General features: G+C 40.9%; 1 protein-coding gene across 1 annotated transcript in view; it reads right to left on the reverse strand.

Moving 5' to 3' along the window:
- The window catches only part of lrp2a (low density lipoprotein receptor-related protein 2a), a 139,042-nt gene that overhangs the window by 74,738 nt on the left and 49,586 nt on the right, over positions 1–14,718 (reverse strand). The window contains exons 28-40 of the mRNA XM_062069846.1: positions 14,127–14,338; positions 13,866–14,050; positions 13,565–13,793; positions 7,552–7,729; positions 7,241–7,369; positions 5,870–6,036; positions 4,673–4,816; positions 4,462–4,571; positions 3,048–3,225; positions 2,769–2,982; positions 2,375–2,614; positions 1,935–2,123; positions 46–966 (exon numbers count right to left, since the gene is read on the reverse strand). Coding sequence (XP_061925830.1) covers positions 46–966; positions 1,935–2,123; positions 2,375–2,614; positions 2,769–2,982; positions 3,048–3,225; positions 4,462–4,571; positions 4,673–4,816; positions 5,870–6,036; positions 7,241–7,369; positions 7,552–7,729; positions 13,565–13,793; positions 13,866–14,050; positions 14,127–14,338 — 3,096 coding nt within the window. The remainder of the gene's footprint in view (positions 1–45; positions 967–1,934; positions 2,124–2,374; positions 2,615–2,768; positions 2,983–3,047; positions 3,226–4,461; positions 4,572–4,672; positions 4,817–5,869; positions 6,037–7,240; positions 7,370–7,551; positions 7,730–13,564; positions 13,794–13,865; positions 14,051–14,126; positions 14,339–14,718) is intronic.

Consider the following 14,718-nt stretch of genomic DNA (forward strand, 5'->3'; position numbering starts at 1 on the left):
ATCCACATTAAGTGATGACAATGAACAGAAATGAGAAAAAGGTACCTGAAGCTACTACCACTGGAGCTGACGTAGGAGAAGATAGGCTGACGTAGCTGATCTTGCTTGCCCCCGCACCTGAGCTCTGAGTGAAGTAGATCCTTTGGTCAGTGAGGTCAAAATCCAGCGCCACAGATGTACGTGGCACATTGATCACAGGGAAGGGAACGCCGTGGTCTTCGGGATCCAGGCGTAAGCTTCGCACCGTGCTCTCCGTGGTGTAGATGAGATAGTCATCCCTTGATACCTCACAGCTCTCATTATCGGCTGCAAGATTTCCAAATGCACAGGCACATTTTTTGGAAGGGCGACCAACATCAGTGCTTGGCAGGGCAAAGCAAAAATGGGCACAGCCTCCGTTGGCCTCCAAACAGGGGTTATTGTCTATTGTGGGCTGATTGCGCTGGTCAAAAATAGTAACGTCTCTCAGCATGTTTATGTTGTCTCTAATTACAACAGGTTGTTCTCTGCTGCCAGGCTCTTTGCTTGCTTGGAAAACCTTCTTCAGGTTCCTGTCCACCCAGATGATATTCTCTTCAAACACGGATATTCCATAAGGAGTCGGATAGCGACTGCCATACCGGACTACCTCCATCTCCCCTCCATGTGGGTTGACTCTAGCAATCATATCCAAAGAGTCATCAACCCAGTAGACATATCCAGTTTCCTGGTCTAGAGCAAGACCACGTGGGGTGATAATTCCTGATGATACTAAAACAGTGCGGTTGGTTCCATCTAAGAACGTTCGCTCAATTTTGGGGTTCTGACCATAGTCAGCCCAGAATAAATATCTTTTTTTGGGGTCCACCACAAGGTGGCGTGGCATGTCCACCTGGGTCTTCAATAGGACTCTTCGGAAATTAGTGTTCAGGCGAAGAATTTCAACATACGTCTCTGTCAGGAAGGCATTGGTGAAATAAAGGTTTCCTAGGGGAAAAATAAAGTCATCTTTGTTTACTCATTCATATGAACCAGAGCCTATCCCAGCTGACTTTGGGCAAAAACCAGAGCACACCCTGTAATGGTTACCAGCTCCTTACAGACCATAGTATAATATAGGGATGTAAAGATATGAACATTTTCTATCGCGATTATCGTGACCAAAATGATCACGGTTATTACTATTGTGGTAATATTCAATGTGCTGAAAAAGTACTTATAAACACACAAAAATCTTTTGACTAAATTATTATTTTTAATAGATAACTAACATAAGAGGGCAGACTGTTAGAAACCCCACTGTTTTCTATGCTTTAGGTTTCTTATGCTTCACTGATAGTGTTTTAGTATTGTATCTGTTTTAATGGCTGAGCTTTTATTGTTTGAAATATTGGTTTGTAATGTTGCACTTTAAGATTTATTTAGAAAAAAAAGTGCGTAACAAATAAAATGTATTGTTTTATTGGGTTTTTTTGAAGGGCGCTGTGGCGTCCTACTCTGTTCAGTGGTCCTTGAACGCACCGTAAAATCCCCACCGCCCTGTAATCCTCTGAGAATAGAACAATCACTTGTAGGAGCACAGCTTGTATGTTCAATGTGCACAATTGAATAGCTTAGTTACACAGACAGCAATGTAAGTTTACAGTGGGTTATGTCCTTTCTTAATACAGAAAGACGTTAATGCCTCTTGTTTTCATGTTAGCATTATTATTGTTGTTTCCATATGATCCATAGATCCAGTTACTACATTTGATTCTGTGCTTTCATTTCAATGATAGCCTCATCCATATGTTGGTTTCCTAGTCATTTTCCATATTATTTTACAGAGTGTCTCCATTCTGTTGAGAACTTTCTTGACAAAAACACCATGTGAATGAAGCCCCATGTTTCTAGATGCTAGTTGTAGATGATGCAAGCTAAATAATGGCTTCAACTGTCTATGGTGAACAGCATACCTGCAGCCCAGTCCACGGCAATGCCACGTATCCCATTGCGGCCAATTCCAGATGTTACAACGCTACGCAATTCTGAACCATCTGACTTTATCCGTCTGATGCCATTCTGTGCTGTAACGGTGCTGCTGAAGTCACACCAGTAGATGAAGCCAGATGCTACGTGCACATCGATGTGTAAAGCATTGCGGCCTGGAGAAGCAAAATAAACTCATTAGATGCCATTACTGTCTCTTTGAGTATAACAATGGTTATTCAGTTCATTAATTCAGTTGTACTCTTATTAAGACTGAAAAAATAAATAGCCCATCCGTCCCAAACAAACCATACGTTTTATATTTGGTAATCCCTTGAAAAATTGGGAGGCTATTAAAGATTGTTAAACATGTTTAGTATCTATTACTGCAGCACAATACTCTCTCAACATTGGCACAATGACTGACCTCGTCCAGCCACTGGCACCATGGCCTCTGAATGGTCTTCCCCGTCCAGACTAAATCCTTTGATAGTGGATAGTGTAGAGATGACCACATAGGACTGGTAATGTCCGCAGGTTCGGTTGTCAGCGTTGAGTTTAAAACCTGTGGCGCACGCGCATGTAAACTGACCCTTTGGCCGAGGCAGGCACAGCTGCTCGCACACAGCCAGGGTGCTGGTGCAGCCGTTAGCTGTGCCCGCACCGGCTAGAAAACATTACAATGAGCGGCAATTAGGCAGAATCAATGGTCACAACATGCAGAAAGAATATGGTGAATCAAAATGTCTACAATACTAACCCTAATACAGTTTAGGAATACTGTAATATATTGAAATAAAGATATTTTGCATTTTACTCACTCTCTCGATAATGGACTTTTAGAACCCTGAGCCCAGACACGTTGTCTCGTAGCACAACCCGGTCAGCCCCTGTGGACTTGTCCACACGCTCTATCACCTCAAAGTCGCGGTCAGTGAAGTAGAGGAAGTTTTTATAGACTGCAACACTGCAGGGATGAGCCAGCCCTGACACGATGGTGACGCGGTTAGTCCCATCTGCATCGCCACATTCAATCTGTGGACATCTAGTATGAGTGTTTGTACATTAAGCCGTCACAAGATGAGGCGGTGACAACCAACCATTCCGGTGCTTGTAACAGCCCAGTAAAGCTTGTTCTCTTCAATGTCCACTGTGAGGAACTCAACGTGATCCAGGTTATTTGTGAATAGTGTAACAGGGTTCATGCCATCCATGTCTGCAGAAGCCACTTTCGCAGGCATGCCGCTCTCCGTCCCTTGGTCGGTCCAGTACAGTTTGCTTAAAACCACAAGTGGAAGGTAAGTCTGTGAGTTTATCTTGTGTGTAATTGGCTCTTCAATAGATATACACAAACTGAAGGGGTAAAGGTGATGATTCGGTCGGTGGTGTGCCGTCAGGACCAGCAAGACATTCTGTGCTGGACTAACATAACCAGAAATCATGATCATAATTAAAGATAAAAGTAATTTTTTATTTACTTTCCCTAAATATCTAAACATATTCATATTCTCTTCATGTCATATTATGCTCCATCCAGCGCTGTTGTTTTTAGGTTATAGAGTTTTTATCCAATCAGAATTCAGCGAGCTTATGTTGCCATGCTGTACCAAATCTGCCCAGAGCCTTCAGAATGTTTGTGAACGGACACAAACATTTGACAGACAGTTGCGATAGCCAATCAGGTAATGACTTATTGTCAGTGAGGCCTTCTAGATGGCCTAAGGCAGATATATATAGTGATGTCATGCACTAGGTAACATAAGAACTCCATTACCCAGCATGCCACAGTAGTGCAGAGCATGCGCAGTAGCCCCGTTTAGGTTGTTGAATGTAGACATGCCGGCAGTGGTGGTATGTTTTTGATGAGCATGCTGTGGAGTAAACTTTATGATCTCAGCCAACACGCCTCGTCTGCATCTTTTATGATTAGACAAGACAACACATGTATTTGCAAGGCCATTTTCAAGAAGGATATTTAAAAAGAAACTACATCTTGTGAGACCATGTCGCCCAACCCTGGAAGCTAGCTCAGCTGTCCCGGTGATGAAATGTGAGTTCGGATATTTTATTTCTTTATTTTTTCACGTTTAATATGTTTTTTGCAATTTGAATTTTGACCGTACCACACAAGACATGTTTTAATTGCTGATGCGGGTTTATTGATTTTTAAATGTGCCAGAAAATAACCCGTTTTGTACAATGGCCAGTAGTGCGTAAATGTGTTTCTGTATAGTATTTCTCCAGCAATGGTCATGTGGTGACATCAATGATGGTATTTTGAGAGGTAATCATTGAAGTCGGACATCACTGAAGGCCTAGGTGGGAAACGCAAGGCCCGCCACTGGATTCGGTTTAATGCGGACATGCTTATATTTGTACAAATCATCATGACCGAAAAGAAGTCGGAAGAAGCGGAGCTTACCCTACCCCTTCGCCGTGTTTTAGCAGTTATGATGGTGTTTACTTTCTGGGTTACCATGATTTAGGTTAGGCTGGGTGCATTACAGCGCTTACCCACGGGCTGGGTCCACAGCAATGCCAACAGGACTACCAGCTCCATTTGGAGAGCCATTGTTTGTGATGAGAGTTTTGCGGTACTGTACCTCCCCTGTAACCCTCAAAACCTGCCCAAGCACAAAAAGATCCCATTATTGTTTCAATGTGTTTTGCCACTATTTTATTCAATAATATCAATTAAATAAATACCACAATTTCGCAGTCTTACCTCAATCGATTGTGTTGTCGGGGTGGTGTAGTACAGGTTTTCTGTAATCCAGTCCAGTGCCAAGCCTACAGGAGAGCCCAGGACGGCTGCAGGGGCAAACTCAGTCCTATTGGTACCGTCTGACTTTACTCTGTGGATCTCACCCTGTTAGGACAAAAACACACTGATCTGATTGACACTGTCAAGAGAAATATCATTTAAAAAATGAGAGGGCAAAATATTAGAACCAGTTCTCAGTAGAGTATTATACGATAAGGTACAATGGTAAATGGGTTATACTTGTATAGCGCTTTTCTACCTTCAAGGTACTCAAAGCGCTTTGACACTATTTCCACATTCACCCATTCACACACACATTCACACACTGATGGCGGGAGCTGCCATGCAAGGCCCTAACCACGACCCATCCGGAGCAAGGATGAAGTGTCTTGCTCAAGGACACAACGGATGTGACGAGGTTGGTAGAAGGTGGGGATTGAACCAGGAACCCTCAGGTTGCTGGAAAAGCCTCTCTCCCAACTGCGCCACGCCGTCCCCAATGGTTGGCCACAATGGTTTTTACCCAGTTTTTGTATGCCATCTTGATTATTCTATCGCCACACATTGACCAAAACAAACTAGTCCAACACTGGGGTGAGTTTTCCTTGCCCGTATGTTGGCTCTGTACCGAGGATGTCGTTGTGGCTTGTACAGCCCTTTGAGACACTTGTGATTTAGGGCTATATAAATAAACATTGATTGATTGATTGATCTGCCCTATGTATCATTCCTTGGAATCAAGCACCTAAACAAAAAATGTCTTGCAGGGCTCAGTCCCTGCTTTTTTTTGGACGCACCATGGGGCTGAAGAGAGTTGTAGTGAAAGCATTTTGATAAAAAATGTGAGAAAAACTATTGAATTCAAGAAAAAACTTGTGGCAAAGTACGAAGATACTTGCCCCTCACCATGGGACAGATTTGCTTCGGTTTTGGTTTGACTGTTTGGGAGAATTTACTAACAAAAACCGAGGTACCTGTACATGGAGTAGTATACATTCAGTATTTGACCAAAATCTTATACTCTGGATTTTGCTTTGAACATCAATAAAGTGTCCAGGTTTAAAAACAGTACAGAGTAGCTTCTTGGTGTACTTTGACTAAAACAGCACAATATATTACTAAGGCTCTTTTCCAATTGTATTGTAAAAACTGACTTACTGGGTGTTCAACCCAGTAAATGGTCTGTTCAGTGTCATCGAAGTCAACGTCGTAGCCGTTCTGAAGCCCAGCCAAAGGCACCATGGCGCTGTTGCTTCTGTCTTCTGGATTCAAGGAAATGCCATATATGATGCTGTCTCTCACCACCACCAAGAAAGGGTCCTCAACTACAAGTAGAAAGGATATTGCATCATATTGCAATCATATTGTATAATCCAAACAAAATATGAGTGTCATCTTCTACTGATGAGTGAAAGTTTGCTCCAGGATCTGATTTGCTTTGTCACCAGAGATTAGAATCATTGATTGGTTGAGGCGCAATTTCATTATTGTATCATCATTGGCCTGTGGGGAGACTCTGTTGGCTTTCATGTGCTGAAACCTGAGATGAGCTAAACGGTATACACTCCTTAGGCTCTTAACAACAGGCTCCTTGTCTTCTTAAGACTTTGAAAAGCACATCTATAGAATTCCATACACTTTTTTCAATGGAGCAAGAGATGTTCAAAAGTTTGGGGTCACCCAAACAATTTTGTGGAATAGCCTTCATTTCTAAGAACAAGAATAGACTATCGAGTTTCAGACGAAAGTTCTCTTTTTCTTGCCATTTTGAGCGTTTAATTGACCCCACAAATGTGATGCTCCAGAAACTCAATCTGCTCAAAGGAAGGTCAGTTTTGTAGCTTCTGTAACGAGCTAAACTGTTTTCAGATGTGTGAACATGATTGCACAAGGGTTTTCTAATCATCAATTAGCCTTCTGAGCCAATGAGCAAACACATTGTACCATTAGAACACTGGAGTGATAGTTGCTGGAAATGGGCCTCTATACACCTATGTAGATATTGCACCAAAAACCAGACATTTGCAGCTAGAATAGTCATTTACCACATTAGCAATGTATAGAAAAATACGGTATATATATATATATATATATATATATATATATATATATATATATATATATATATATATATATATATATATATATATATATATATATATGTACACATAGGTAGATAGATTGATATACCGGCCCCCAGACAGTCAAAATAATTGCCGAGGCCTGTATTAGAACTATAGTTAGTTGTAATGTTTCTCATATTGTGAATCACTACAGATCATGATAAATGGCATTATCATCCTATTACACAATAATATCTTGTGACCAACCAATGCAACTCCCTTGTTATTACAAAAACTGTAATAAATGTAAAAAAATAAAATAAATATGAGGGTCTGTGTGTGAAATAAGCAGTGGTAGGTATAAAGGGGACACTATTTAAGTTTGACATAGAAGGAGCTTAGTACCAGTACCAGACAACAACTAGATGTACAAACATAATTAGCTGAACTGAGACAGCAAACATACTTCTAGTGCAGGACACTTGGTCCACTGCCAGCATCCACCCTGAGGGGCATGCACAAGAGTAAAACATTGGTCCAACAGCTGAGAGCAGGCAGATGTGAGTGCATGGGTTCTGGAAGCAGTGATTGGTTCCTACAAATGAATAGCACATCAATGTGAGGAGAAAATCAAGTGGATCCAAAATGACTTTTTAGTGGACACCAAGTAGACCTAATTAGAAATATAGAAAGCAGGTTATGAGTCTTACAAAATACTGCCAAACTCATTTGTCCTGCTAATAGACGTTATAATGCAGTAGAATGGCTCCACCATACCTGTTGGCTGCCGGGCAGGGTGTACAGTCACCAGACCCATTGGCTGAGGGAGGTTGACCAGCATCACTGTCTGGTTCTCCCCGTGCCACTTATGGGCTCGCATCACGCGGTTGATGTATCTGTCGGTCCAATAGACAAAATCCTCAAAAATGGTAATTGCGTGGGGATGTTGCAGAGCCTTTCACAGAGAGAAGCAAAAGAAAAACAAACACAGTCTTACACATGCAAGACTCTGGAATCCACAAAGGTATTGGCCCATATTACATCTTATTTGGAATCCATAGCTATTCATATGTCCACCCTTTGCAGCAGTAACATCTTATGACATACCTAAGATGCAACTTATTGTACTTTACAAACTCCCTGATTCAATTTTGAAGTCCTGATCTACTAAAGGCTTGTGTGTATTAAAAAAAAAGGTTTGCACACAAAGCTGATCTTTAAGCTCATGCGCAGAAGATTGTGTTTTTTAAATGAGCAAAATCGAGGGTGCAATCCCTTTAGCACGTCTTCATGTATATGCAGAATATATGCTGAATATCAGAACGCCCACAATACTGGGAACATGATTCCTTTAGCATTCACAATGTGATTTATCAAACAGTAAACTGTTTTGTGACCGCTATATTGCCTACATTTAAGATCTTTGTGTAAACTGGCACAGTTACGCACAAATAGCAGTGAGAAAGGAGGCAATTGTGTTCCAAGTACAGATGACGGACTCCGTCCTACGTGTGTGTTTCAACATTTTTTCCCCGGTCATATTTTCTATTTAGCAATATTGTTTTATAATTGTATAGCTGCTGGATGACTTTAGGGGCTCATTCAAACAAATTGAATTGATTTGTTTTGGTTTCTGCTAAGGTTTTTTTTTTTTTTTTAAATGTTCGGTTTTTTTTAATATGAATTTTTTATTTTCTTGAGTCTAGATCATTCTTAACACGCCACAACAACACTGGCGCCTCCTGGAGTGTACTGTCAGCGTGCTAAAAATAGGTTCTGTGCTTCCTAATAGCTCAGAAAAGATAGTACAAATGATATGCGTGCGCTAGAGATGCGCGGTTTGCGGACACAACCGCGGAGTCTGCGGATAATCCGCGGGTCGGGTGGATGCATGACGAAAGAAATATATTTTAAATAGATTCGGGCGGGTGGCGGTTGAACCAATTCGGAAATATATATACATAGTTAAATGTTGTTACCCACATACGAAAAACGAGCAGCACTTTTTGAAACAGGCAATTATTCTGGAGCTGGAGCTTATGGCGCATCACCGAAAAAGAAAAGGATTGACTTCACAGAATGGGAGGAGGATATGTGCTTGTTGATGAAGTAGATTATTCCTCTACAAACTTCCATCTCGACGGATCAGCAGAGGAAAATCTACTTTCCTTTTGGGGGAAACAAGGACAATCATTCCCACGACTACAACACATTGCCAAGAGAATCCTATGTGTCCCAGCAGCAATTGAGTGCCGCAAGTGAGCGCTCCTTCAGCGCAGCAGGGCGCATTTTAGAGGCCAGGCGCTCTCGCCTGAATCCTGGCACTGTAGATGCCATTTTATTCCTGCATAGTGCTAAAAAAAAAAAAGTAAGTAGACATACGGTTGGATATGTTAAACGAATTAGTCTATGTTACCTAGGCTATACCAAATAAGCCCATGTCTAACCTATATTGAGTTCGGTCAGCTGAATAATTTTGATGGTTACGTGTTGTTTGGGCGCACTACAATGCAAAGGAATTAAGGCAATTGCGTTGTTTATTGTGTTTTTTTTCTATTCGAGATATAATACTGTGTGTTAATTATTTGGCCTCGCTTTCAAGTAAAGCGCATCTCCGATTGGCTACAATGTAAGGCTATTTAGCCTGCTTTGTTTGTCTATTTTCATTATAATTCAAGTTTGATGATAAAGTGCAGTCTGATGGGTTTGATTTCCCCCCTTCAGCTATTTGTCTTGGCCAATAAGTTGCAGGTAATTTATTATTATTATTTATTTTTGTTTAAATAGGCATGACATACATATGTTATTGTATAATTTAAGTTTGTGCGTGTGATTGACAGCCTAAGGCTTATGAGGCACATTTTTTATTTATTTTTTTATTTCAACTTAAAAACGTATGAGCCTATGCCTATGCCTATGCCTACAACATAGGCTATGTGTTCATCTTTATTTTCCTGCCTGTCGTTGGCATTGGAGATTGTCTGATATTTTGTCATGGCTGCAGATCAATCAATAAAGGTTCATCTTTGTCGCAAAATTGTTCACTGTTTCACTGTGCACCCCGCCCTCGTCCCTATTTGAGCATTATAACGTTAACAAGTTAATATTCATTGAAATAAATTCAGAACATTTTTTTTTACCTAACGAATATATAGGGCTTGTCTTTCTAAAACATTTTTTTAACTTCTTAAAAGCCTCGTTCTGCTTGCTGCAACTGCGCACACCAAGTGTGAGGAACGCACTACTGGCAACAATAGTCAACACTTTCTTAATGGAAATGACAATAATATTATAATAATGATAAATACCGCCCGGGTGGCGGGCGGTTGTGGTTTTGATAAAATGTTGGTTCGGGTGGATGGCGGGTGGATGACGACTTTTGTGATGCGGTTGCGGATGAAATAATTGCCTATCCGCGCATCTCTAGCGTGCGCTCAATTATCACACAATAGCAAAAACATAAACTACAGTTTAGAGCGTATGATGCAATGGGTGTGCAGCAAATTAGTGTTTTTATTTCAGTTATACACACAATATCCTCAATTAAATGGGGACGGGGGGTCAGCACCACTTTTGCACGCAATCAATCAACTGCAATACACCCACTAATAGTGTATGCAATTTTATAGTTTGCACACACTGTTTAGCACTTGTTTTTTTGTATCTTAGTATATCCGGCCCATAATGTACTCACATAACAGCACAACCAAAACATTTCAGCAACCATTTTTATGCCATTTTCTCATCGTCAGGAACAATACTGTACCAATGAAACATGGACGGCCTATAACAGTGGTTCTCAGACTTTTGTTCAGCAAGTACCAGCTCACAAAACACGTGGCTCTCCAAGTACCACCATTATGGCCAAAATTAAAATATAGTAACATAGTAGGCCCAAGTAAAGAGCTGGACGATTATGGCAAAATAATAATCATGATGATTTTGAATGATATTGTAATCATGATTAACGACAGGATTTTTCATGAATTTGAAAACACGAGTGTTTATTGTACCATCAACTTAAAAAAAGAAAAAAAAACCCGGATATAATTTAGTAATGAATAAACCACAAGTTTAATAATAATAATAATAATAGCAATAATAGTTTTTTCACCTTTTACACTTATTTTACCATCATAGAGTGTGTGCTTTTTGTGTCAAATACAATTTTATAAAATGTTTATTTAAATGCAAAAATCCTCATTGTTTGGTGCTATACATCTTTGGACAATTTTGACCAGCATTTTAGGTCAAAGCATAGTAATTGTGTAATTGTATCAATACGTGCTTTAAAGGCCTACTGAAATGAATTTTTTTTATTTAAACGGGGATAGCAGATCCATTCTATGTGTCATACTTGATCATTTCGCGGTATTGCCATATTTTTGCTGAAAGGATTTAGTATAGAACAACGACGATAAAGTTCGCAACTTTTGGTCGCTGATAAAAAAAAGCCTTGCCTATACCGGAGGTAGTGTGACGTCACGGGAGGTAGGATTCCTCACAATTCCCCGTTGTTTACAATGGAGCGAGAGAGGTTCGGATCGAGAAAGCGACGATTACCCCATTAATTTGAGCGAGGATGAAATATTCGTGGATGAGGAAGGTTAGAGTGAAGGACTAGAGAGGCAGCGCAGGGTGTATCTTTGTTCGCTCTGACCGTAACTTAGGTACAAGGTCTCATTGGATTCCACACACTCTCCTTTTTCTATTGTGGATCACGGATTTGTATTTTAAACCACCTCGGATACTATATCCTCTTGAAAATGAGAGTCGAGAACGCGAAATGGACATTCACAGTGACTTTTATCTCCACGACAATACATCAGCGAAGCTCTTTAGCTACTGAGCTAATGTAATAGCATCTGGTTCAAATGCAGATAGAAACAAAATAAATAAATCCCTGACTGGAAGGATAGACAGAAGATCAACAATACTATTAAACCATGGACATGTAACTACACGGTTAATAATTCTCAGCCTGGCAAAGCTTAACAATGCTGTTTCTAACGACGCTGAAGCTAACTTAGCAACTTAGCAACCGGACCTCACAGAGGTATGATAAAAACATTAGCGCTCCACCTACGCCAGCCAGCCCTCATCTGCTCCTCAACACCCGTGCTCACCTGCGTTCCAGCGATCGACGGCGCGACGAAGGACTTCACCCGATCATCCGTGCGGTTGGCGGCTAGCATCGGCTAGGCGTCTGCTATCCAAGTAAGTACTCCTTGTTGTGTTGCTACAGCCAGCCGCTAATACACCGATCCCACCTACAACTTTCTTCTTTGCAATCTCCATTGTTCATTAAACAAATTGCAAAAGATTCACCAACACAGATGTCCAGAATACTGTGGAATTGTTCGATGAAAACAGAGCAGTTTGTATGGTGACACATTGGGTACGAATACTTCCGTTGCCGTCGTGACGTCACGCGCATACTTCATATCCAAAGGAGTTTTTCAACCGGAAGTTTAGCGGGAAATTTAAAATTGCACTTTATAAGTTAACCCGGCCGTATTGGCATGTGTTGCAATGTTAAGATTTCATCATGGATATATAAACTATCAGACTGCGTGGTCGGTAGTAATGGGTTTCAGTAGGCCTTTAAGTACATTATGCTTGTGTGAGGTACTTTTTAAAAATCCTTAATTTTGTTAGTTATTTTGTCAGACCGGATGTGGCTTACCGCGCTATTATTGTGAAGGGGGAACATGTGCTGTGCCGTTGTTCTTAGCTTGACAAGTAAAGAGGCGACTCACTTCAGGCTGTGAAAAAAAGAGAGCGCCTCCCAAAATGCGACCGCTGTTCTGTTTGCACATTAATGTTACATGGATGATGTCGTTCACAACAACACAAGCAGATGAGATGTGATGTGGGTGTATGGATTGTTCTTGATAGCTTTAGCTTAATAGTTTAGTCGCTGTTTCAAGGTTTCGCATTGACATTGTTCATTTAGGGCAGGGCGACTGAGTGTGTCGGGGATGAATTAGCGCTACCAGACACATTATTTTCCTTCTCCTCACAATAACATTATTTCACTTACATTTATGGCAATGTCCCTGATATTCTGCGTTTAACAGCGGGTTTCACTTTATTGGCCATATATGTGACTCTGTCCGCGGTTACGTAAACGTGGAAATCATACGGCCTCAGTTTTTTGTTGTTGAGTTCGGTGATTATTGATTAGCGTACTAGCGCTGTGTCACATAAAAAGTAACAACCATGTTGAGATCTCAATTTTCTAGTAGACGTGGTCTTTTTTCACTCATTCGCTCCTCATCTGTCTCACCGTCACCAGCTCAGGAATCGTGTCATATTAAAAAATGTTTTTCTATTATTATATTATTATATTTTCATAATCGAAATCGAAACCAAAATTTGATTACTTGTCCAGCCCTACCCAAGTATTCAATGAAAACAAAGGTTTTATTTAGCAAGTATATGTATTACTTTTGGCCACTGTAACATAACACAGAGTTTGAACAATAGCAATATGGGAAAATAAAACACTGTACTTTAATCAAGTGATTTTTTTTTTTGGCATACCACTAGATGGAGCCCGCGTACATGTTCACTCTGAGGTGGTTGTCAGCTTTTTAAACAATAGTGCCTGTGTAAGTATTTTCAAAGGAGATTAAATGTATACTGCTGTACAGGCTGTACACTAACAACTCAAAGTTAGACACAAGTTATATTTCTATATTATAAAATGGTTGTAGAAATGTGAGGTGTGTACTCACTTTTGTGAAATACCGTATGTCGGGTATTTCTTTTTGTGTCATACACTCACCAGGTCACTTGCCAGAACTTGTTTCCTGTTCTCTCCATTATAATCGCAGTAGTCAATGAAATCCAAATAGGCATCAGCAAAGTACAATAATTTGTTGGGATAATCTATGGTAAGACCATTGGGCCAGTACAGTTTGTTGCTTAAGATAATGGTTCTCAGTTTTCCATCCATGCTTGCTCTCTCAATGCGGGGGTTCCTCCCCCAATCAGTCCAAAACATCAGGTGTGTACTGCAAGACAAAATGTTTAGCACCAATGGGATAATGACAGACAGAGATAATACCATGTACTAATGCGCTGACCTGTCTCTTGGGTCCAGCACCAGGCCTCGAGGGTTTGTGACATTCTCGCTGACCAACACGCTCCGGTGAGTATTATCAAGGCTGGAAACCTCAATTGTCTCCAGAACATAGTCACTCCAGTAGAGGTTCCGGCCCACCCAGTCCAGTGCAAGGCTCTCTGTCACTGTCACCCCACTGTCAAAGACCTGTCAACAAATGTCTTCACTTGAAGTCAACTTGATTGCAAGTGAATTCCTTTTTTTTTTACTGTGTCAAACTCACCACAGTTCGATCGCTGCCATTTTTGTAAGCGCTCCAGATCCTGTCCTGGCTGGTGTCAGACCAGTACACGCGGTCTGTGACAGAGTCGAAGTCAAGGGCCACGATGTTGCGTCCATCTCGGACCAGCGGATGCACCACGTTGGGCTGAGTGCTGATGTCATCTTGCACGATCTGATTCCGACTGGCTACCAACAAGAAGGCTTGACGAGAATCTGTTAACAAACATGGAATACCTTCTCATGTCTATTCTCATGCTGATGGAAGCACTTGTTGGCTTGTGCTTGTCAACTTAACCCTCTGACAGGGCTGGTAAATAGACCCTTCTCAAATGGTCATCCTTGGGGAATTCAGTTTTGCACAAATAATGAGAACTATTGTACTGTGATTCCTTTCAACAGGTTATCTGTGTGAAGGAGGCACGCTCCCCATAAAAGGTCCTCTGTTTGTCTTAATTACCACAGTGGTTGACGTATATGTTATTTATCTTATCTAAAGGAATCCGAGCAGCAAAAGGAGACAAAGGGGAAAAGTGCCTATTTAATTATAGCTCAGTCTTGCAAACCCTAGGCTTTAGAAAAAAGGGTAGTAACAT

Source organism: Entelurus aequoreus, linkage group LG14 (assembly GCF_033978785.1).
Source record: "Entelurus aequoreus isolate RoL-2023_Sb linkage group LG14, RoL_Eaeq_v1.1, whole genome shotgun sequence".
Classification (NCBI taxonomy): Eukaryota; Metazoa; Chordata; class Actinopteri; order Syngnathiformes; family Syngnathidae; genus Entelurus; species Entelurus aequoreus.